The sequence below is a fragment of the Vicugna pacos genome, chromosome 2 (assembly GCF_048564905.1).
Source record: "Vicugna pacos chromosome 2, VicPac4, whole genome shotgun sequence".
In the NCBI taxonomy this organism is placed as follows: Eukaryota; Metazoa; Chordata; class Mammalia; order Artiodactyla; family Camelidae; genus Vicugna; species Vicugna pacos.
In genome coordinates, this window is record NC_132988.1 from 79965322 (window position 1) to 79989408 (window position 24087).

At 37.5% G+C, this 24087-nt stretch overlaps 1 protein-coding gene across 17 annotated transcripts in view; it reads right to left on the reverse strand.

Moving 5' to 3' along the window:
• MAPK10 (mitogen-activated protein kinase 10) overlaps positions 1-24087 on the reverse strand; it is a 441578-nt gene that overhangs the window by 18280 nt on the left and 399211 nt on the right. For all 17 annotated transcript variants that reach the window (XM_072942909.1, XM_072942895.1, XM_072942942.1 and 14 more), the window contains one exon: positions 20242-20366. In XM_072942909.1, coding sequence (XP_072799010.1) covers positions 20242-20366 — 125 coding nt within the window. The remainder of the gene's footprint in view (positions 1-20241; positions 20367-24087) is intronic.

Below are 24087 nucleotides of genomic sequence, written 5' to 3' on the forward strand. Positions count from 1 at the left end.
AGGGGGGGATGTGTCAGGAAGGAGGAGGTTGTCTGCCTATTCAAATGACAAGGATGCACAAGATGCCAGTTTTCTGTGGGCCTGGCACTTAGGAGGCCACTGGTGACCTCAGAGAAAGCAATTTCAAGGTTTGAGAAGTGAACTAGAGTAACTGTGAGTAAACAAAGTCTAATTTTTTTACAGAAATTTAGTTATAAAGGTGGATGGTACTTCCATTGCTAATGGTGTAATAACAAAAAATAATGGCTTCGATTCTTTGTTCTTTAAAATGAAGACAGCTACAGTATATTTATTTGTATAACCACCAGTGGAAACTGAAAGACAGGACACACAGAGAGAGAAGGGACCCACATGCAGAAAAGAGAGAACACAAAGTTGATTTTCATATATTATCTCATTTAGTCCATACAACAACCCTCCTCTTCTAGGTATACAACTGAAGCCCAAAGAGATTAAACAAACCTATTGCTAAGTGGTGCAGGCAGTCTTTAAATCCAAATCTATCTGAATGCAAAATCCACGTTCTCTGCATTTTTCCATCCAACTATAGCTTATATAGTTCCCGCTAATTTAACCTGTTCAAATAAACATGTTTAAAAGTTTTCTTAACCAACCAAAGCAACAGAGAACAACAGGGGGAAATGTCAATACTGTCTCTAATTGGAGGAACCCTCAAAATGCTATTAATTAGTATTACAGATATAAATTTCTATATCCACTCAATAGAAGGGTCGGTATATGCACTGTATTGTGATGCTGCCACCTTGTGGTTAGAGAAAAAAAAGCAAACATTAAATAAAAGTGCGTGAGTGAGTTCATGATTTTAATCAAATTGCTCTCGCTCAAGAATTCTCAACTTTGGCTGCACACTGAAGTCATCTGAGAGCTTTAAAAATGCTGATACCTGAATCCCACCCTCAGAGATTTTGATTTAATTGGTCTGGAGTGAGATCTGGGTATCAGGATATTTTAAAGCTCCCCAGGTAATTTTATGTGCAGCTGAGATTAAGACCTCTGTTCTAACTACTTACACAGTAATCAAAGCAAGTTTTGTCGTTTGCCTAGGCACGCTTCCTTTCTATAGACACAAGAGAAAATATTCAAGAGAAAGTATGTGATTTTTCTCTCAGTTTTTAATGCTATTTATTTCTCGCTGAAAAAAAATGTTTTGTAAACAGAAATCATCATTTGCTGTGGTTTTAAAGAATAGGAACAGAGAGATTTGTGGCTTGTGATCAAAGTGGACACGAGATTTGTATCTCTTAATCAAATTCAGTCTTTGCCAAAAGAAAGCAAGGGGAATCTCCGAGCTTCTTGAATAAGTCACAAAACCCCTCACAGGAAAAATGGAAAGAGCGCTGAACTCAGAGCACCCTTGACTTGGACACTAGTAAGACAAGTGACCTTGGGTAAGTCACTTAGTCTGCAATGAGCTGATTATTTGGGAAGAGTTTCATACACTGTTTTATGCAAAAGAAAACTAATTTCAAATGTATAACAAATAATTCAACACACTTCTCTTGAGAACCTGCAATGTGCAAAGCATTATATTATAATCTGTTACATATGGAAAGCACTAATGTTGTTTGGAGACATCATAGCACTAAGCGACCAGAGGAAACTTAAAAGCTAGTAATGCAAATTGTAATTATAATGTGAACTAAGTGTAACTAAAAAACTTAATTAAATAATGTTCCGATGGCTTGACAAGGAAGTTAAATTCAGTTTTCTCTACTTTTCATTCTGTTCTATAGCTTTTTCAAATGTTAGGTCATGAATTTATTAGTTTGATACCATCAAGAACTTTAATCACGTCTTGAAAATGGAAATTCTCTTTATTGTTCCTGGGAAGTTAAATTTTTCTATGGTTCTTTAATTGAAAAGACTGAGTAATTGCACTACCAATCACCCAGTCCAGGTCATCAATCTTTTTTTTTCTTTCATTCAACACATCTTTATTAACCAACTACTACATGCTGTAAGTCATCCTTGAATCCTACCACTCTTTATCCCAAACCATTTAAAATTCATGCTGACTGCTAGCTTCTAAACGTCTCTTTAATCTGTGGCCCATGTCTACTGTCAGGCCATTATCAGTTCTAACCTCTGTTACTACAGTTTATCCCCTGCAGTCCATCTCCCTTTTCTCTACTCCAGTCCCACTTGACAGAGTGACATTTTAGAAATTCAAATCAGATAATGCTATTCTTCTGTTTTGCTAGTTTTTTTCCATTGATATATATAGCTGATTTACAACATTGTATTAGTTTCAGGTGTACAATACAGTGATTCACAGTTTTCATAGATTACACTCCATTTAAAGTTACTATAAATATTGGCTATATTCGCTGCGCTGTTAGCCTCATAGCTTATTTCCTTTATACATGGTAGTTATGAATGGCTTCTCTTCCCCCTTAGGATAGAGCGCATCCATCAGAACGTTTCGACACTCCTTCCTTACCTGGTCCCTGTTTATCAGCCTAAATGGTTTCTCGCCCTTCTCCACTGAATCACCCCCAAGGATTTGCAGTTCTCCCAACCCTCTCTTGACTCTGAGATTTTTGCACAACCCTCTCTTCTGCCTTTCTTCCTTCACTTGGATAATTCCTGCTTTATCCTTCATATTTCTATTTAGACATTAGCCCCTCCAAGCGGCCTCTCTGATTCACATTACTGAGTTGGGATTTTTCTATGTGCTTCAACAAGCTTAAAATCTGGACTACTTATCACTCAACATTTACTGGTTTTACTTCTGACTAGATTGCAGAGACTAAATCTTGGGGACAGAGATTGTATCTCTGTTCACCAGAGTCTAACATTGTACATAGTACTTAATAGGTATTCAACAAGGCTTCTCTGAGAAGGTAACATTTGAGCAAAGAGGTAAATGATATTAATGGGGGAAGCCATGTGGATTTCTGGAGGAAGAATGCTCCAGGCAGAAGAATCTGCAATGCAAAAACCCCTTCTGAGTGAGCTTGCTTGGTATGGGAACAGCAAGGAGGCCAGTACCCTGGAGCAGAGTGGAAAAGGGGACGCACAGAAAATGAAATGAGAAAGGTCAGCAGGGGCCAGATCAAGCGAGCAATGTTTTGCAAATTGAAGTCATGAAACAAGCTGATGGGTCATTACCAGCTCCTTTCAATGCAGCCAAGAAGAGTAGACTGAGAGAAAATATCAAGAGTGTAAAGGTTTTCCTTTAATTGTGTGTATGGGGGTGGGAGGGGTGGCAGTGTATGCATGTATGCTGGGTCACAATATAAAACCTTTCTTGCTGTGGGTTATGATAACAAAATTGTAAGTCACGGTGAGTACTTGGATAAGCCATGGTGAATACTTTAGTTCTATTATAAATAGGATGAGAAGCCATTAGAGATACTAGCTGAGGAATTATGCAAACTGTTTCACATTCTCAAAGGATAACTCTGGGCACTCTGAAGAATAGACCACAGAGGAAAACAGTAGGAGTAGAGCCGAGAGACAAGTCAGAGACTACGACACGGTCCAGGGTGGAGATGATGTCTGTGGACTAAGGGATGAGAAGTGGTCAGGATGTACTAGAAGGTAAGGGCAGTAAGATTGGTTGAGGACAATCATCATTTTTTAGAGGTTTTCAGAGGCTTAATTAAAATTGGATATGAGAGTTCTATAAACACTACAGAAGAGTCATACACAGGCCAGCTGAGTTCGATTCAGGCGACATGTATCCATCATACTCTGGGCATCAGCCTCTGCTCTCACTGTTCTCTGCACTCAGGCTTCTAGGGATTTTCGCCAAAGAATCTTTGCTGTGAGTAGTTTCCCTGCACAACTAATTGGTAATAATTTTGCTGCTAAAGATAAAGATAAAATAACAAAAGTAAAATAAAAGAGGGACATTAAAAGGGACATAATAAAACATTAAAAAATTAATAACAATTTTTAAAAAATGTATTGTGAAAAATGAAAATACAAAAAAAAATGAATACACTGAAAACGTGTGTAGACTCACGGTGACAGTTGTATTTGGGTGCACCTTAGAGAAAGGGGTGATACTTCCTTTCTCAAAGTCCATCAGTGAGAATTCAGGATCTAACGTCCAATGTAAGTTCTTAACGATATTAGAAAACTCTGCTGTAAGTCTCTTGAGACTCCCCTGGAAGTAAAATGAGCAGACGAGGGACGCTGCTATCTCTTATCAATACATGTAATGGGAACAGCCTGCAGCACGGCCCTGACTACATTTAAATGTTCCAGCACATGCCCAGTCTGTATATTCACGAAATCATCTAAGTCAGAGTCTCTGCCAAATACCAAAATTCTGTCTATATCATGTTCGCTACAGTTAAACAGCAACAAATTCTCACCATTTTCAGGAAACTTACAAACATCATGAATCAGGTAACCATGTAGGGGGACATGGGACGATCTTGATTCTTCTCTTGCCTCCAACTTCAGTTATTGTGTGATAAATTTGGTAAAGATGGCATTAGAGGACAACCTGTTTTAACTGAATTAGCTAAAGAGTCGGTAATTAATGCTCTCACAGACTGCTGTGTATTCCTAGCTACCTATTTTATGTTACCTGTTACTGGCATTATAACCAGACTGTTAAACCAGGTTGTCCACCACTTGTCTTTTGTGGCAAAACTGTTCTACAGCCAATCAGTTTACAACAAAAATACCAGACAGATGCACTCGATAGGTAGAGCTGAATTTCTTGCTCACAAGGAAGGTCAGAGTGGCAGAGTTGGGAAGATAGACATAATTTTAAAAATGGATTATTTCAGCATAATATGTGATATGATAATGGCACAGGGAAGTGTCTGAGGAAAAAAAATGTTAACCTAAAAGTATGAGAAGCAACAGCTTTTATTGCAAGGCTTCCCACAGGTAAAAGGCCACATTAGCCTCAGTCATATGTTATGGGACAAAAATAAGCTATAAAGGTGCCAGAAAAACATTCTGGGTGAAAAGGCAGCACATTCAACACAAATATTGCTGAGTCAGCCAAGCATCACGTGCTCCTCCGCCCGGCAGTCACAGAACAGAAGCAAAATGAGCAGGAGGAAAAAGGCCCTCGGCCTTCCTATACCAATAACAAGACTCTGACAATTCATCCCAGAGACATTAACCAGAGAGCCATGTGCCTCTAGATGGCGGAAATGAGCAGAGCAGCCCCAGGACACAAATCCACAATGAGCGAAGAAACACAGTCACAGAATTAGAGACTCTATTAAGGAAAACAGATTTGTCTATACTTCACTGTCATTAGAGGAACACTATCTATTTTAACTTAAAAATTAATATTTTTTCAATTCCAAAAATATTTGTATTAATTTAAAATATACATTCTTTTCATTACAAGTTTTGCCTTTTTTCTCTCCGAGCACTGATCTGTCTGTAAAATGGTAGAACACAACATAAACACTTTGGATTAATGAAATTTTTCAATCAGGTAAAAAGAGTTCTGCTAATCTAGTAACTACTGCCCCTTTTACCTATGTAGATTCAATACACTTGAAACACTTTCCAAAATTTTTTATTTAACTTATTATTGGGGAGGAGAAAATTAAGTATTTATTTATTTATATGGCAGTACTGGGGATTGGACCCAGGACCTTTTGCCTGCTAAGCACATGCTCTACCACTGAGCTACACCCTCCTTCCTCACTTGGCACATTATATAAGGAACATTCATGTACCACATTTGTATGCAAGATGTTTATCAGAAAAAAATAACAAATATTATTGTAAATTCATTTCTATTCTAAATCTCAATACATGAATTATTAAAATACCTCCTTTGTGAAGAGTAATAGAACTTTTTAAAGGATATTGTGACACAGTGCAATAAGCACTGGTGTTTAGAACCAAGGTTTTTAGCTGTGGACTATGTAAAAGTCATCCTTAAATTTTGTAAAATAAGAATACAGGTACCCAAGGTAGCAGTAGGGCTTCTTTTGGCTGGGGTAATATAGGATATGTTCATGGATGGGAAGGTTAAATAAAATAGTCAATATGAAGGTGATTAAAACATTTCCTTAATTTAATAAATATTTCCTTAATAAAATAAACATTTCCTTGATAAAATAATTCATTATTCTGAGAACTGCTAGGAGCAAGTAGTTACATAGATGATGTAAATGAATGAGACAAAAGCCTTGTCCTCGAGTTGCTCCCAGAACAGTCATTTCTAAGGTATACGTGGTGAGGACAGGGTGCTGGGGAGGTGGGTGATGATGGGGTAAAGAACAGAATCACCTAAGGATGAAGGATTATTTCCAATGAATAATTTGCTCACAAGATTCTAATGTACCCCACACATCCCATCAAAAATCACTGACTTGATGAGTGCTGATGAGCTGATGTCCATAAAGAACTGACGACTGTGTTTCGCAGGTATGCTGTGGAAGATGAAGTCGGAGAATCACAAGTTTCCACATTACAAACACAGCCACAGAGGACTATGTGCCAATATAAGGCATTATCATTACCCCTATTTTTCCACTTGGTACATTTCATATAATGAACTTCTTTGAAAAAGAGCATGTCTTCTCATTCAGTAATGAAATAGTCTAAGGACTAATTTAAAAAGAAAATAATTCTAATTGAGCTTTTTGTTAATAAGATAGAAATAAATAAGACAGAAATAATAAGACAGAAATAAACCTGCAGCAAGTTATAGAAGTGGTTTTTATCATTCTTATGACTCTCTTGCCTCAGGTCATATAGGTTAAAACTATCAGGTTGAAACTATTTCAATTACACCCACAAGCTAAAAAGTCCCTCTTTAGTAGCATCATGTGTTTCCAAAGTTTATTGAGCATTTTCACATATAATATCTTATCTCTTAAAACATCGTTAGATAAGACATTTCATAGATGAAGATGAGTTGTGACAATTATACCACCAAAAAAATCTTGAAATCTGTCATTCTTTTGTCATCCCTACTGCCCCTGAAGTTCATTATCTCAACTACTCCCTAAATGGTCTTTCTGCTCATAGTCATCATCCCACCCATCAGAAAGAATGGTCCACCTAAAACATACATCTCTGATTAATATTCCTACCGTCACTCCTTCTGCTTTCAGTGTGGGTGCTCCCCGGCAGTGACTTACGGTGCTTCTTGGCCTGGTCTTCTCCTTGGTCATGCTGAATTACCTCACACACAGTTACTCACAGGAACTGCAGGAAGACCTCTCTTCTCTCCTGACCTTCGAACAGGTTGCTTCCTTTGTGTAGACCATCTTACTCTCAACCTCCATTTCATTTGGTCAACTATTGTCCATCCTTTGTGTCCCATTTAAGACTTTCCTTCCTTCAGAAAGCCTCATCTGTCCAGTAACAGATGAGTAACATACTATTCTTTTCAGTTCTGTAGCACCTTGTGCTTCCTTGCCGTAGAATTTACCAGAGTGGTTAAAATTTTTCGTTTACTTATCTATCAACCCTACTGTATTATAAGCAACTAAATAATGGGAACTAGGTCTTTTTATTACAATTAATGATTCCTCAGTGACCATATGTAATTGAAGCTCAATGAAAATCTAGGGAGTGAAAGAAGTGAACTTGTCCACAGTAGAATAAAATCTTGAGTCCAGGTCTAATTGTGGATCCTGAGTGGTTTTCACTGTGATCTCCTATCCAGCCGCATCATGACTTTGGTCCCCACATTCCGTAGCTCTTCGTCACTCCCATTGCCTAGAACCCCGTGGTTTGAGGAAGCTAGATTTTATGCCACAGTATTATAAATTAACTCACAGCAAGTCCAATTTTTTTGCTTAGCTTGTTGCTAAAGCCTCTATTTGTCAGGGAGCTACCCATTACTTTAGAACTTCTCTGTGAGTGTGTGTGTAAGAACCCTGGCTAGGAACAGACTTCTCTTTGTGATTAAATAGGAGTCACAAGGCAATGGAGCCGAGAACAAGAGCAAGCCTGCTTCAGAGAAAGAAGTGGTGACAGGTTGCTGTCCCATGATAACAGCATTCTGGTGCATATGTCGTGAAATGAAGTCACCAAAAATGCTTTCTGCTGGACTTAGTCCAAAACAACAAACATCTTAGATAGGAACTTTTGAGAAAAAGTGCCTGAAGCATAGCTGTTTTATCCCTCACTTCTTTCAGAGGAACATGAAAAGAGTTCGGTTTCAAAATGCACGTAAAAGTGGAAGTCAGATCCTCCCTGGAGTTAGAAACTGTGGGGAGTTTCTTTTGGTTATCAGTTACAAGCCCTTCTTCATAAACAACAAATTCTGTTCTTTCACAAGATACTGTGTGCTATTATTCCATAAACGACTCTGTGAGTCCTAAATTAAACCTGCAGCAAGTTATAGAAGTGGTTTTTATCATTCTTATGACTGTCTTGCCATTAGAAAGGGACATAATAATTTTATTACAGCACATACTCTGTGAAAGACCATAAACTTTTAATAGACTTATAAAAAGGGACTGTAACCTTTTCTATATTCTGTCTCCTCATTGGATGAGTCCATTCTACCCTCTTCTCACACATAATGGATGCCCTGGGGCCTAAGCAATGGTTCCACACTTGGGAAGAAAATGTTCAGATCCAGCCTTTTCCCTGAATCTGAAGGTTACTATGATTTAGCGCTCAGGAATGCTCCCCGGCTACCCCTTTTCTGATTCTGCAGCTCCTCAAACTTCTAGTCCAATAGGCTTTTGGTTCTGAAGACATGCTGACTTCATCCCTACAGGTTTAATTTGGGACTAAAAAAGGTCAAAATAAACATCCCTCATAACTTTGTTTTCACTTGACCACACATTCATTTTCAGCATCATTAAGGATTATACTTCCTGATTATTTCCCCTCTATCCTAGAATGCGAAACCTCAACTTACCTCTCAATCTTGATGACATAACCAACTCTAAGCATGACTTTTGAAACAAGATGGTTGAATAGCTTGACCCTATCATCCCCCCTGCATAGTGAAGAATTTAGGCCTTTTTATGTGTTTTTTGCCGTCCATTCGTTTGTTTCACTCTTAAGCTGCAATAAACAGCATATCTACTTTCTTTGAAAATGGACAAAGAAAAAACAGAAATCTTTGGGGACAAACATGGCAGAGAAAAATGGACAGTACAAAGGAAGTCAGTCCCCAAGTAGGAGAAACAAAATGGAAGCAAGCTATGAGGACAGTGGGACCAGTCATTCTTACGAAACCTGCTCTTCACTGCAGAACAGGGCCATCATGAAGCTGTAAACCAACCTGTTAATAGAACCTTTCACAGCCAAGTTCCACAGCACAAGAAAAATGAGACAGTTACTTGAAAAGCAGACACTGGCTATTAATCCCCATTTCTTGAGGAAATTCCATTTACAACTTGCCTAGGATCACAGGAACCTTTTCCACATTTTCAATTAATTTCAGAAGTCATAATGGAAATTGAAAGCATGGTGCTTTATATTTACCTGTCGCTTCCCCCTACATCCCCGACCTAAAAAAAGTAGGACCTTTATAGATGAAAAGGGTCTTTCTGTACAAATAAAAAACTACCTCAAGGATACAACCTGAGATGTTCTAAGGACACTACTCTCTTGGTTCTATGACTGACAGTCAACAGTAAATTACACGTATTTTTGTAGCCCCCTCATCCAGAGCTTTCTGCATCAGACTAGCGCCTTTTAAAATATTAAGAATTAAATCTGGAGGTGAAAGCTCTAAAAATCTCATAAAGCCCATGCACTACATCCCTAAGAAGACGTACACCCACAATTACAGGCACATACATGCAGTATGTTTTTCACAAGCCCTCGGAGGCGCATTTAAAGAAGCTCTGGGGGAAATGACTGCCGAGCAAGAGAGCTCAGTGCAAGGCTGTGAGCTCCGCAGGGAGGGAAAGTGTTTCCCTCATTCGTGCATCTTCAGCTGTGGAACAGTGGTCAACATAGCCCACGGAAGAAATACATATTTGTTATGTTGAATTGCGCAGGATGGGCATGTGCCTATTTTGGGATTTTTGAAAAAGGAGAATATACTTTTAAAAAGTTCATCATGCAATTAAACCTCATTGAATCTGGTAGAGATGGGGCAAAGGAAAACATTTTGAATAGCAAACCAGAGCAGATTAAAAAACTTGAACAGGGCTCCCCACCAAATAAGCATTACTGCTGAGAATAGAACTGGGGTGGCCTTCAAATTCCAAGGTTTATGTGTAATAACTAATGTGTGGGCCTTGAAGAAACTGTCGCCACCTCTGCAGAGCAGTATCAGTTTCTTTATCAGTAAAGGTTCTATATTGAAAACATTCATGATGATACGAGGGTGGGCAGGGACGCCACAGAGTGGCCCTTGAACTCATACACACAGTAGGTTCAAGGAGATTCTTTAATGGCAGACAAAAATTGAGAGAGGGAACGGTCTAGTTTGATTGTTTTAGAAACACCGCAGGTAGGCAAACAGGCAGGAATGCAAATTACCAAGTTATGTTTCCTAGAGTTTAGGCATTTTGATGACTTCTACTTAACTTCAGACAGAGCTGTCTAACGGAGATTCTCTCCCTTGACCCGCTTTTCTTTTCTGCTGTCTAGCCTTCTTCTTACTATAAAACGTGGTACGTTTTCATTGACAGAAAACCTGACAGTTTCCGATATTGACTTCTTTGCTTCTCTCTTAGGAATAGCTCTATAAGGGGGAAAGCATTACTTGCTTTCTTCTCTCCCACAGTTTATGGGTTACACTACTTTGTGGCATCCTAGACAGATACCTCAATTGAATAATCTCTTTCTTTCCCGAATGAAAAGATTGAGAAAATAAAACACACTCACAAATGCCTGCTCCCTTGAGATTCTCACAATACCTAAGAAGTCATCTAGGAAAGAAGAAAAAAAAATCATAGATTTGGGAGAACGTGACAGGACATTATAACGCAGGCTTTCAGAGAGCACCAGCTATGGAATGTTCTAGAAAAATAATTTCTGTTCCCTTCCCACATTTTTAAAAGAATGCTCCCTCCCTGGTCTATTCAAGAGATTAACAATATTCACTGCCTAAAGGGCTCAAGATAATATATGAAGAGAAAAACCTGAGCATAGATTCAATCAGTCATCAAAACAGGCATCTCCTGAGAATGAGCTACTCAACTCTTTCAGTTTTGACACCTAAGAACTGTATATGTTCAGTGGATTCTGAATATCCCAAAGATTTGAAATTGAGAATTTTTCCTTCAGTAGAACAATTTGCTAAAATAAGAGACAAATGAATTAGTATTTGAGTGAAGTGTATGTTCTTTTTGTAAGTCATGGAGGAAGAGGGGCCACTTAAAGCAGGTGGTTAAGTCTGTCTACAACAAACATTTTGACAAGCTCCTGCCAACATAATACATGGCAGAACAATCCCAGTGTGATTCAAAAGCTATCTTCACTCTAACAGCCGAGGCACTGGGCATATGAACGGTAATGTAAGTCATATTTTCTCTAGAAGGCAATTAGCAAATTGCTCACATTTTGCAGCTGAAAGAATACATCAGCATGAACAGATGGAAATTTGGAATTCCACAAGCGGCAGATATTAGGAATCTGAGACACTGATTTAACTTTCACCGAGCAAATGAGAATCAAAAAATATGAATTGCTCTTTCTATAATTACATACGTAATTGGAGTGCATCAAATTCATATCCATTGTAGCTCATGTTTCTTCCTAGTTATTTCTAAATTTATATACATTCCAAGCATAATAAACCTACTTAGAGTTCAACTCCACACTTAAAGGGTCTACTCTGACAGGTAGATGGCACTAAACTATTTCTCAAATAAAGCCTGCCAGGGTGTCACGCTAGCTTTTTCACAGCATGGTGCACGCTGCAATAAATAAGAAATTGTAAGACTCAAAGAGGTAGTCCTTGTGTCAGGACAGATGGAGAGAAGAGCTGAGAGAGGGAGTCGGCCAATTTATTAACTCCTGTGCGTAGAATAAATCGTATTTAAAGGATTCACAGGAACATTTAGTCTGAAAAAAGAATTTAAATGGTGGCAATTTTAGAATGGAGAGAGCAGACTAATGCTTCACCTTACAGCATCACTCAGTAACCTCTTAGTCTTTCCAACTCTTAATGGCAAAAGGTCACCAGTGGCCTGCACCCCAATTATAGACCAGACTAGTGATAAGCACTTGGGAAACACTTAGACTGACTGTCAAATTTAAAACACATAAGGAATGCTTTAGCGTATTATGGAAATGAAATTACTGAGATTAAATATTTGAGGCACTATTGTTAATTATTCTTTCCCCTGCTCTAAAATGGGGTAGTTTGTCCTACTTGTGGAAATATTTAAGAGAATTTACTTACAGTTTTTGATATTATTAAAATGCAAGAAGTAATCTGAGAAATGTTTTTGAGAATAATTTCCTTTACAAAAGCTCCACATAGGACTTTCCTGAGAAAACTCAATTTATGTGTTTTATCACATACAGTGATATGTCTAGTTGCAAATATGAAAAGAAAAAACCCTTTATAAGTTTTCTAAATTTTAATCCAAGGGAAAAAAGTATGATTGAAAGAATCTGAAGAAAAGTAAAGGGATTTTTTTTTTCTTACTAAAAAAGAATGTCCCTATCTATCATTAAGAAACAAACTAGTAATAAGATGACTAATAAAATCCCAGGTCATAATCAGAGACATAACACCACAGAATCTTTTTGTTTTAATGAAAAGCAATACAGGCTTCTTACCTATGAAATGTTAAGAGAAACTAATTTTCGTATTATTTTGGTGAAATAGACTTTTCTTCCCCAATAAAGGTTTCAGATTAGTCCTCAAAAATTCTTAAATAACTCAAATGTTGCATGTTATATTTATTTAAATATTCAAAAGTTTTTTTTTTTTTTTACAGTTTGAGAGTTTCTATTAAACTTTATATAATAAACTTCATATCCAAACTGGCTTCCTTCTCAGGCACACTAAAAGCATACCAAAACAAAATCTATTAACCCTTTATGCATGTGTCTGTGTCCCCTGGGGGAAATGAAGAAACAAGAACAGTAGTTTCTGAATTTCAGACTGTTGACTTATTCAAAAGCTCTCTTGAGGACACAGTCTAACCTTGTGATGTCACTCACCAAAGGGAAATGTCAATTACAAAGACTTTAATCCCATTTCCTCTCAATGGGAGAGATACAGGCTACACAGAGAGCTGTTTTCATGAATAAGTCTTTTAAATCACCTCTTCTAGATACTTCATGTTTAACCGTGTTAGATTCACCGATTTAATAAAGAGATTATAAAATACTTGAAGCAAGCACAGGCACATTTTATTCAGTGGTTTATCACCAAAAAGTGAACTACTGAGGGGCTGTTTGATTAGTAGATGCATCAAATTCATATTCAGGGCAGCTCATATTTTTTTCTCATTCCTAACATTCTGAGTCTAGCAGGATGTATTTAATAGGTTTATAATTGAATATGTTTATAAGCCTATTCTTTCCCACATTGTTTTAGGAACTTTTTATGGACTCAGGAGAATTCAGTGGAAGATAACTAGCTAAACCATAGTTAGTGACGATAAAGATGATACAAACAATAACTCATTCGTGAAATAGGTAATAGAGCAAGTTAACACGTGATGTGCACAATCAAATGATACTAGCTTTCACTGCAAAGATATATTCAAGTGAGTTAGAAGTAAAGAAGGAGAGTAATTTCCCACCATCCCTCTCATTCACCTGAATTTTGTTTGAAGACTCCAGATAGTTGGTATATTTATAGATGAATCTTTAAACCACACGTGAAGCCTTTCCTTTACTTAGTATGCTAACTGCAGGATTATTTGATTATTCAATAATAACCTACACATTTCTGTTGCTAGAACATGATCAGGACATTGATTTATATTCAAAGCCAAATAGTTTTTTTTAAATAGCACAGCTAGAGATAGACTATCATAATTTTTAAAATATAATTAAAAGCAATTGATGCACATCTGGTTAAGAACTGAAAGATAGTCCTTGCAATTTAGTTATAACTGATTAACATCGAAAGGGACAAGTTATTACAGATTCTTCTTACATTCAGACTATTATATACCAAGCAAGTTAAATAAGATAGTCAAATAAGATAGATAACCCACATTTGGAGGGATTTATGCCCAGAGATGATAAGTTATAAGTTTCCCAAGCAATAAAAACTTCCCTTAGCTACTAACTGAATAAATATATTTAAGAGAATTAGATAATCAGTAAAAGCAGGAACCTTGTTTATTTTAAACTCACTGCTGAATCACCAGCTCCTAGGTCAGTGTGGGACACCCAGTTTGGCTTCAATAAATATTTACAGAGTGAATGCATAAATACTTAACTGTTAATAATCAAAACCTATGTGGATGGCTCTGTAGGAGCTGGATAAAGAAAGAGAAAGGGCTAACAAGAGACGGAAAGACAAAGAAGAAATAATGAAGAGATTGAGTGCAAAGAAAGAATGGTAGAGGCCTTTGGTGTGTATTTCACCTACTTGGCAGCAGAAGAGCAGAATGCAAGACACCTGCAGGGGAACAGATGGCGAGCCCCTCGTCCCCCGAGCACATGTTGTCCTGCGTTGGCTCAGCAAGCCGCAGGCTCCTCACCAGCCATGCAACAAACAGCTGAAAAGGTGACACCAACATATAAAAGACAGGAAGGCCACACATTCAGCTGAAAACGCCATGAGAGATGCTCTTATGCCAAGAAATCACAAGACATGTGAGGGAATGAAACAGTTACTAGGAGTTTCTAGGGTAAAGGCTTACTTCACTTTTACCCAATGAAGCCCCTGAGCAACTACCCCTTCCAACCTCCAGTCTTCTCCTCTCCAGATCAATGTCTGACCATTGGCCACTTTAGTTTTACTAAGTTGGAGGTTTTGGAGCTACAAGTGGGGAAAGAATGAATGGGCGAGTGCCAGCCCTGGGCCTCTTCGCCCACAGATACAGTCCTCACCTTTCCTTTTTCTGCTCTGTGTCTCAGGCGGCCGGCCGCTGCAGGCTGCACTTCCCAGCCTCACCTGTCAGCTGGTTTAGGGCTGGTTTCAGCCACGAGGAGGGAGATGCTACCAGGAGATGGGGGGAGTGGGGAGAAGCCAGGCCATTTCTTGCCATTTCTCTTGCCCAAAGCAGCTGCATCTCCTCTGTGTCTATAACCCAGCTCCAACTGGACAGGCCATCACCACCCATCCCTGGGCTCCAGTGAACCATCTCCTTGCTCGAGGTTTCCTACTGTTGCTAATCTCTGGGTTGTTCCAAGAGTATCTGCGCTTGACTTTTGCACTGCAATCAGAAAATATTCTTAGCTTCATCACTGTGTGAATGCCCTTTAGGGTGGTATCTGCTCAGGCCTCTAAACTTGGACTCCATGTCTCTCTCCTGAACTGGTCTTACCTGCTGCCCTATGTCACTTGTCCACACCTCAGGCAGCCCTCACGCTGGATTGCTCAGACCAAGCTCCAGACTCTGTGCCACAGGCCTCTGATTCTCTTCTCAGTGCCTCTGACCCCACGCCCAGCCCTACTCTACTTTCCTCATCATGGTTTCTCAACCTGTGTCCCTGTCACTGTTCACAATTGTACAGCTCACATTCTGAATGTTGATATTTGCTGAAGTGCAGCACCAAACCATTCTACAATGATCTTTAAGCTCTCATTTAAGATTTACTTTGAACAGATCTCCAGACATATGCAACATTAAAATTTACATACCTATGTCACAAGAAGGTTGAAAATAATGCATATTTCCTGCATGGTTGGGCATTCCTTCCATGTGCTCACTCTGGTAATGACCAATAAGACACAAAGGCAGACAGAAAAATGGCCAAAATAATGTCAAGAATAACTCTGCTCAAAGGGCATGAAATCTATGATGGCCTTGCAATAAAAGAGCTTAAAATAGGTTAGCTTGTTCCTATAAATTTGTTCACTGTCAGCAAAAAATAATATAATCCCTAAAGTAATGAAATAGGAAATATGAATAACAATAAAACATTTAAGGCTTTATTAATTACCTTATGTTGTTTATAAACAGACAGTACATGTGTGACATTACTGACTCTTCTGGGCTTACGCTTGCTAAGCGCTCACTGTACTTGAAACTCAGCACTAACTCACATAAGCGTTATTGTGTTTCCCAGGTTATTCTCTCACTGGGGAGCTGAAGACCAGGTTGTTTAACTCAGGGTCTATCTAGGTAGATTAAATTCCCACCCAGCCTTGTCCCAATTCCCGAATTAATCTTGAATTGGGTAAGAAATAATAAACAAGCTTACATTGGCCTTGCTTCCCTAATCACCCCATCCAAACTGACTGGATTAGTCACACCTTTTTCCATGGTCTCTACATGGATGGCATTGGTACCCGAATTCTCAACAAAACATTCGCAGCCCGTCTCTCCGGTCTGTCAATCTGGAGCCTAGGTCCCCAGCCTCTGTTCTAGCAGTCTTTCCTGCAGCTTTGGCTCAGCCACCACACAGAAGGCCCTGGGTCCCCTGCCACCCCTCCTCTGGGTTCTCAAGCACCTGGGGCTTGCCAACTGGAGAACAGGATTTTCGGATACCAGCTGCCTGATTGGTACATCCTGCACTCTGTCCACATTCCCAGAGCAATGTTTTGACCCTTTAGAACAGTATCTCGGCCTCCCTGAGACAGAGCCCTCCAAAAGGGACCTCATCACTGCTGGCCGTGAGCCTGAACCCCGGCACAGTCCCCTCTCAGACAGTGGCTCTCATGTCAGTCTGGATCCTTCCTTCTTATCATGAATTAAGAAGAAAAGGACTGTCCTCCTTTAACCTGTAAGTTTTCAGTTGGCTTCCTTATGATGATTACTTTGAGTTTTGATGTCTTTGGTTTAGTGGCTGAGCACATCTCCATCCCCTCCCCGCCCTCTTCCTTTTCCTCTCCTGCCACCCCTCTCCCGACCCCGACCCCGAGCACTGCAGAACAACTCCGGGAGCCATCAGTAGGGCTCCTGCACTCAGCAGCTTTCCCAGGGTGCTCTGGAGTTGCTGAGAGAAATGAAACCGTTTAAAAAAATGGTCACATTTTATGGTCGTAAGTTCCCTTTGTAAATGCCCTGAGACATAGTTAAACAATTTCTCCCTTAGCTTGCAGTTCACAATGACACTCCTGAAGTGTGGCCATCCCCCAACCCCATCTGGGGATGCTGGGTGAGAGCCACCCTCAATCCTAGCCCGGTCTCTAAACTCAAGAATCTGGTAAGGAACAAGGCAACTGACCCTCGCTGTTCTCCTATTTCCCTCCAACAGAGCACAGGAAAACCTTCAAGTTGATTCCCCAAGACAGCCCGCACTCTACCCTAGTTTCTTAAAGAGTTATAACGAGGATCTATGAGCTCTGTAATTTGTCTTTATTTTGGTTTAAATTAATGGCACTGAATTCTCTTACACTTGGCAAAGTAGAGGTGGCTATACATCGGCAAAAAAAGGACCAACATTTTAAAATCTTGTAGGAACTAGATAAATTTTAGTGATTTTTAAAACAATGTAGAGTATTTCTGTAGTTCCTTGGCCATCTGGTCTTTTTCACCAAATACATCCATCTTCCTAATATCAAAAGGTAGTAAAGGTTTACATGTAAGACTCATAATGGTGATAGTAATGATCATGAGAATAATAATTTATATGATCTCTACTGGCTGCCAAGTACTGTACTAAGTACTTTATGTGCGTCAACTCCTTAAATTCTCAGAAGAACAGTCTGCAGTATGTATGATTGTTCCCTGTCCTTAGTTAAGAAAACTGAGTTGAGCAGAGGTTAAGAAACTTGGCCGAGGCCAGCTAGTAAGTGGCAGAACAGAAATTTACACCTGGCCCATCTTTCATACCTGTGAAGACGCACACAACTCGATAAATCGCAGTTGTGATGGTCCTGGAGTCCTCCTGATGAGCACTGACTGGAACGGAGTTAGAAATGCCTTTCAACTGTTTCATGGAAAAGCACTGACATTAAAATGTGGCCTTTGTGCTCTGTATGGGGCACATACTTTTGGCTCTGAACATCATTTGAATAAGAACTTGCAAATAATTTGAGCAATTGTAACTTCAAAATCTTGATGTACTATTCCACAAATAGATCACTATTAACCTCGACATTCCATTTTTTAAATGTTCAACTTCATTGTTACACGAATAATTTTCTCTTACAGTTATGATAGCATCCATATGCTCTTTCTTCTCTTTTTATTTTGGTTCTTTGACACTTTGGGAAACATGCGATAAGACAGCTTATAGTATGATTAACAGATGAGAACACACAGCATTTCTCTGCTCTCTCTTTTTCCTGAAGACATCATGTTCTCTTGCAGTTTCTCCTTTATCCCTCTCCATTGATCTCAAATTTTCTTCCTCTATTATTTTGACAATATTGAAATGGTTGAGAAAAAGATTCAGGTCATATAAGTACCCTAAATTTTGTCTTTCTAGCCTTCAAAGGAATTTTTCATGAAAAGTTAAAAGTAACTTAAAAACTCATTGATATTGTTCATTAATATGTTGTCACAGAGTCTAAGCTACTGTCTCTTTTACAGGCAACATAATTACAAGTGAATTACAAATGCAGACTTTATGACTCCAATTAAACTCTAGGCCACAATCCATTAAAAACAGATTATACACATTACATTAGATGTAAGGAAAAATAAACATCCCACATGATTTGAGCTATCAAAATAAATGAGCCACAATTTCAAATAATTTGTCTAAAATTTTTATCAACATAACCTAAAATATTTTCTCAAAAATCATCAGAGAAAAAAATTCTCATACTTATCATATATGTATATATCATATGTTCTCCTAATTATTTCATTATTTCATTCTACCCCAAGAACATCTTTGAAAGACGTGAGAAGCTGGAAGAGATTCTACTGTTTAGTTATAAGAACAATAGCTTTTTTTGTATGTTTTAAGAGTATTAGAATTAAACTCAAATATAATTAATTTTAGGGATTTTATTTTGTAAGAATCAAATCAAGTGACTAAAAATTAATTTGAAGCCAATTAAAATCTCAGCATCACTGTAAAATTGCTTAAGAGAGTGGATCTTAAGAAAATGTCATCAAGGACCGTTACACCTCAGTCTTCACACTAGAGAGACATTCACCTCTGAACTGTTTTCTCCGTAAGTTTTGAATGCCTATGGACTGGGTTACTAGGAAAAGTGGCTTTCTGAATAGTGTGTCTATAAAGTTTGATTCTACCTGATCCTCACCCCCATCTGTCAGCTCCCACTTCTCCAGTGAATTATGAAGGGATAAGAATTATGCCAGCTTCATTCTAGCATCACTGACATGGGCAAGCACACAACAAAGCAGAGGGAAAGAAGCCGAAACAAAGCAAAAATATGCTCAGGCAAGAATACCCTAGAGTACTGAGAAGTTCACAAGAAAACAAACCAGCAAAAAGAGTATTTCAAATAGAAGATTAAGGACCAATTCAAACAAAGTAATTTGAAGCTGTTATGTAAAAGAAAATGAGATCATTTAGCACAGGTGTTCAAAGATTTTGAGGAGGTTTTGATGTTTCTGGGAGGAGGTGATATTCCTGATAGTAACATTTCAAAGCAGAACAAAAGGACATTCCTACAAGGAGACATTCCTACATGGCTCCGCAGAGGAAAGAAGAAAGGCACAGAAGAAAGTGATTAGAGAGAAGATATTAAATGATAGAAATATAATTTAAAAATTAACAAGAGTTACGCCTAAGCTATGTCTTGATGTAAAATACGGAGATATATCTTACTGTGGTAGTCAATTTAGAACCAACCTAAAATAGTGTCCTTATTGGAATATGCATATTTTTTCATCTAATTTATGCAAGACTTCACAAAGGCACCAATGGCCTCGTAAAAGCTTTATAATTAGAATGTTCCTAGTACCACACTTTACTAATAAAAGGCATCTTATCAATGGAACAGAGGCAAAGCTATTCATCCTCTATTAAGTTTTCTGTTATTTAGTATGCATCAAGAGAGGCTGGTAATTAAGCATAAAGGAGGAGACAGGGGTGATGCTAACAACTGAACAAAAACAAATGGAAGTGTTTCCTGGACAGCCAAGGTTTGTTGGACTAAATCACCATCTTTCATAGGAAATCCAAAAAAAGAAATGCAATTTAAAACATAGCTAGAAGAAGGTAGCTTTTAGAAGGAAAAGTAAGAGCTTTGCGTGTTCTTCTGCATTCTAACTATCTTTCAGTTCTTCCCAGGGGGCACCCAGTCACTCTCATTGATTTGTGGGAGGAAAATCAAATAAGCCTAAGCCTTACCGCCTCCACTTCGGCAGGGTCATACCAGACATTGATGTACGGATGCTGCAAGGCGTCGTCCACTGATATCCTCTTCGCTGGGTCAATCACTAGCATCTTTGACAACAAGTCCCTGGCTTGGCTGGCTGAAACAATGAATGAGGAAAAAAATTAGTAAAATTTGGATTTTGGCAAGGGAATTTTTCAAAGGGAGAAGAAATTAAAACAAAAACAAAAAAAAAGATCAACTAGCACCTTCCTTCCAAACATCAGGTAACTTTACCAAATGACTAGAGAAATACAAAACGAAACAATGAAATATCTTTATCCAGCAAATCTGCAAAAAAGATGGCATAATATCCACTAACACCAGGTAATTTCATTCATGTTGGTGGGAGTGTAAATTGATAATCGATACAGATTTTCTAGAGGGCAGATTTGGCAGCTATTAAAATTTTAGATGTGAATACCTTATGACTTAGCAGTTCTACTTTTAGATATATAGCCTAGAGAAACAATTGCACATGTTCATGGAAAGCATACAGAAAGGATGTTCACTGCAGCATTGATCAAGGATTTTAAAAAAAAAAACCTTTGAACAGTATAAATTCCCACCGAGAGAGCAACAGAATGACCTATGGTACCACTGTGCCAGGGAACTGTATTTAGCAGTTTAAAAGAATGAGGTAGATCTATGAGTACTCACGTGGACATGATGTTAAGTGAAAAAAAAAATTGTAAAATGATCCGCTGATCCTGATGCCATTTCTATAAATCTGCCCCTTCCCAATAAAATAACAAATATTTATTTCCCTTTCTCTGTATTTATAAACATAAATGCATAGAAGAGGTCTGCAAGGATAATCAACAAACTGAAAATCATAGTTACCTTCGGGGAGAAGAGAATACGTGAATGCATTGCTTGCATAAATAAAAATAAATTTAAAAGAATGATGTTTTCTAAAAGGAAACAAAGTGGGTATACACTGCTCACTTTAAAACTTCTGATCTGGGAAAAGGGATAAAGCATAGTCTAGAAGTAAGCAAGGAAGCCAGGGGTGACTTTTTTGGGGATGGGAGAGGTGATGAGGGCTTTAATGGGCACAGACACTTCAAAGATTGAAAGGAGGGGACATATTTGAGGGAAAGAATCCACAAACCTTAGTAACCAAATTGATGTGAGGGATCTGGTTCAGTTTTTTAATTTAATTTAATTCAACTTAATTTAATTTAATTTTTAGTACTTTTATTGTGATACAGTTCCTATATAGAAAACTACACATATTTCAGACGTACAATTTGATGAATTTTGACAGATGTATACACACATGAAACCACCACCACAATCAAAATAGCTAACATTTCCATCACTCCCCAAGAGGTGCAATTTTCCAATTCCCAATATATAAGATATACATTGTCTACTGTGTGCCAGGTACAGTGGGAGGTGCTAAGGATACAAAAAAATTACATGGCAATAACCAGTAAGTGGGCTTATTTAATGACATTGCTAAAGGACACTCAGTTTTTAATCTCTAAAAACATATAAAATTTTACAGAAAATACAGATCCAAACTAATTTGAAAGTTTTATGGTGAAAATTTCAATTTGTTCCAAACATAAGGTAAAAGTTCTAATTAAAGAAAACAAAATCTAAACTGGTTTGCTGAATTAGGAAAAAGGCCAAGTTTGAATCCATGGATATGTACCTATTTTTAATTATCAATTCTTTTGATTATTAAGAAAATATAGCTTAATTTTTTTAAATTGGAGATTATATAAACCATAAAATCTAGAAAAATCAATCATCTTCACCATCTAAAGGCAACCACTCTCATTAGTCATGTATTCGCTTCTAGTCCTATGTATTTTTTCATAATTTTGATTATACTACAGTCACATGTCTGTGACATTAGTATTTCTTATATTGTTACATTTTAATAAAAATACTTTTCTATATTTATTTATATTAATTATATATTTATTAAAAATCACAACTTAAATTAGAATAGAAGATTTTTTATTTTTATTAGTCATTTTCATTGGGATCTCAATTCTACAGATTTAAATTATGCTACTTCCAAACTGACACTCCAAAGTTCATAAGAATAATAAAAGTACAGAAATACTTATATATTAATTTTCAGTATTTAATATTTCTCATTGTTAATGATCCCTTTATGCCCTAATGGGGCTGTATTTATTTATTTCATTGGTTCAAGGATCTCTTTGATTTGTAAGTGATTTTATACCCACACTCACACACTGCTGCAGGTTCTCCCATAAACATGCCCATGTTTCTACTCTTAGAAAGGTGGGGTTGGGGTAGGTTCCTCACCAGTAGGGGCATGAACTGCAGTAATACCAAGTCATCTCACCAAGAAACACTGATCAGTACTGCTTGTACAAGGAACAAAATGGGGAAGAGAAAAGGCTTCAATTCCTCATCCTTCATTCTTTCATTTGTAAGTAAATGTTTTACACTATTCAGTGGCAGTAGAATAAATTCTTCCCTTTGATTATCTGTATACTTCTTTATAATCTGCCAATTTTTATATTAAAATCATAATTTAATAATTGTAAATATGTAATAATAGTTTATTATCTGTAAAAATAATATAACCATACAGGTTCAAATTGAATTAAAAAGCCAAAAAATAAACTCAAGAAAGTTGGAATTATACCAAGAAGCACGTATTTTACTTAATAGTTTTTCTACAAGTGCTTTCATGATCCCAACTAATTTAATCAGGGTTTTGTGGTCTCCGTATTGTTACACTTCAAGTGTCTTAACAGGAAGGGATTACTTTTACCTGACTTGTCAATTAGCATCACAAAGACATCTCAAAATCTCTACTTGGGGTATTAGCTTTTGCTCAATCTGCATATAGGCAATGTTGACCTTAAAAACAGTGGTTTTAGTAATAATTTAGTCTGTTACCATTCAGAGAGCCAGTAGAGACAGCTGAAGGAGGAAACTCAACTGTGCAACAAAAGTGTCATGAACGAAGAAACAACGCTGCACATTTAAAACGCACCTTATGGAAGTCTGAGATAATAAGACCTCGGGAAATTGTAGCATCGCATTGCAGTTCCTCCATCTCATTTAAGTATATTAGCTATAAAGTCTGTGAGTTAAATCTGTAGCTAATTAATTGCCCACTGAACATTTGGGGGAAATTTTCAAAAGTATGTGTCCTTTTTTTTGGATAATGTACAGGTATATTTAAAATAATGACTATTATTAATAAACATTAATTATTATTTTTATATGTAACAGTTACTGAGCGTTTACTGTGAGCCAAGCACTGTTTTAAGTGCTTGACAAATTAGTCAACTAATTCTCCCAATGATCCTCTAAGGTAGACAATTTCTACCTTCATTTATTAAAGGAAGTAGAGAAAGATTAGATAATTGGCCCAGGTTCACACAGATTTTAAGGGACAGGATTTGAGCCCAAGCAGGAGAAAAAAACATCAAATTTGCTTCAAAAGCACATTCTCTGAAATGTCCTAAATTAAAAAAAAATAGAATATTATTTATAGTATACATTAAACATTCCCAAATTTATTCCATGTCTTCAATCCTATAACTAAGGCATTATGATCCCAGTTTTGTGGGTGAAGAAACTAAGATCTGTTACTAAAGTTCATAACTGCAGACATAATAGTAGAAAAAATTACTTATTAATGAAAGTGTTTACACTGCATATCAAATGTGTAGGTAAAAATCTCATTTGTCACACTAAAGTGAAAAAATAGTGGTTAAGCATTCTATAAAATAAAAGAAAACTCAAACATCTGTATCTCCAAGATTTTACAATCAAAAACTTGTGTTGAAAATATTTTACAGGTAATAAAAAGAACT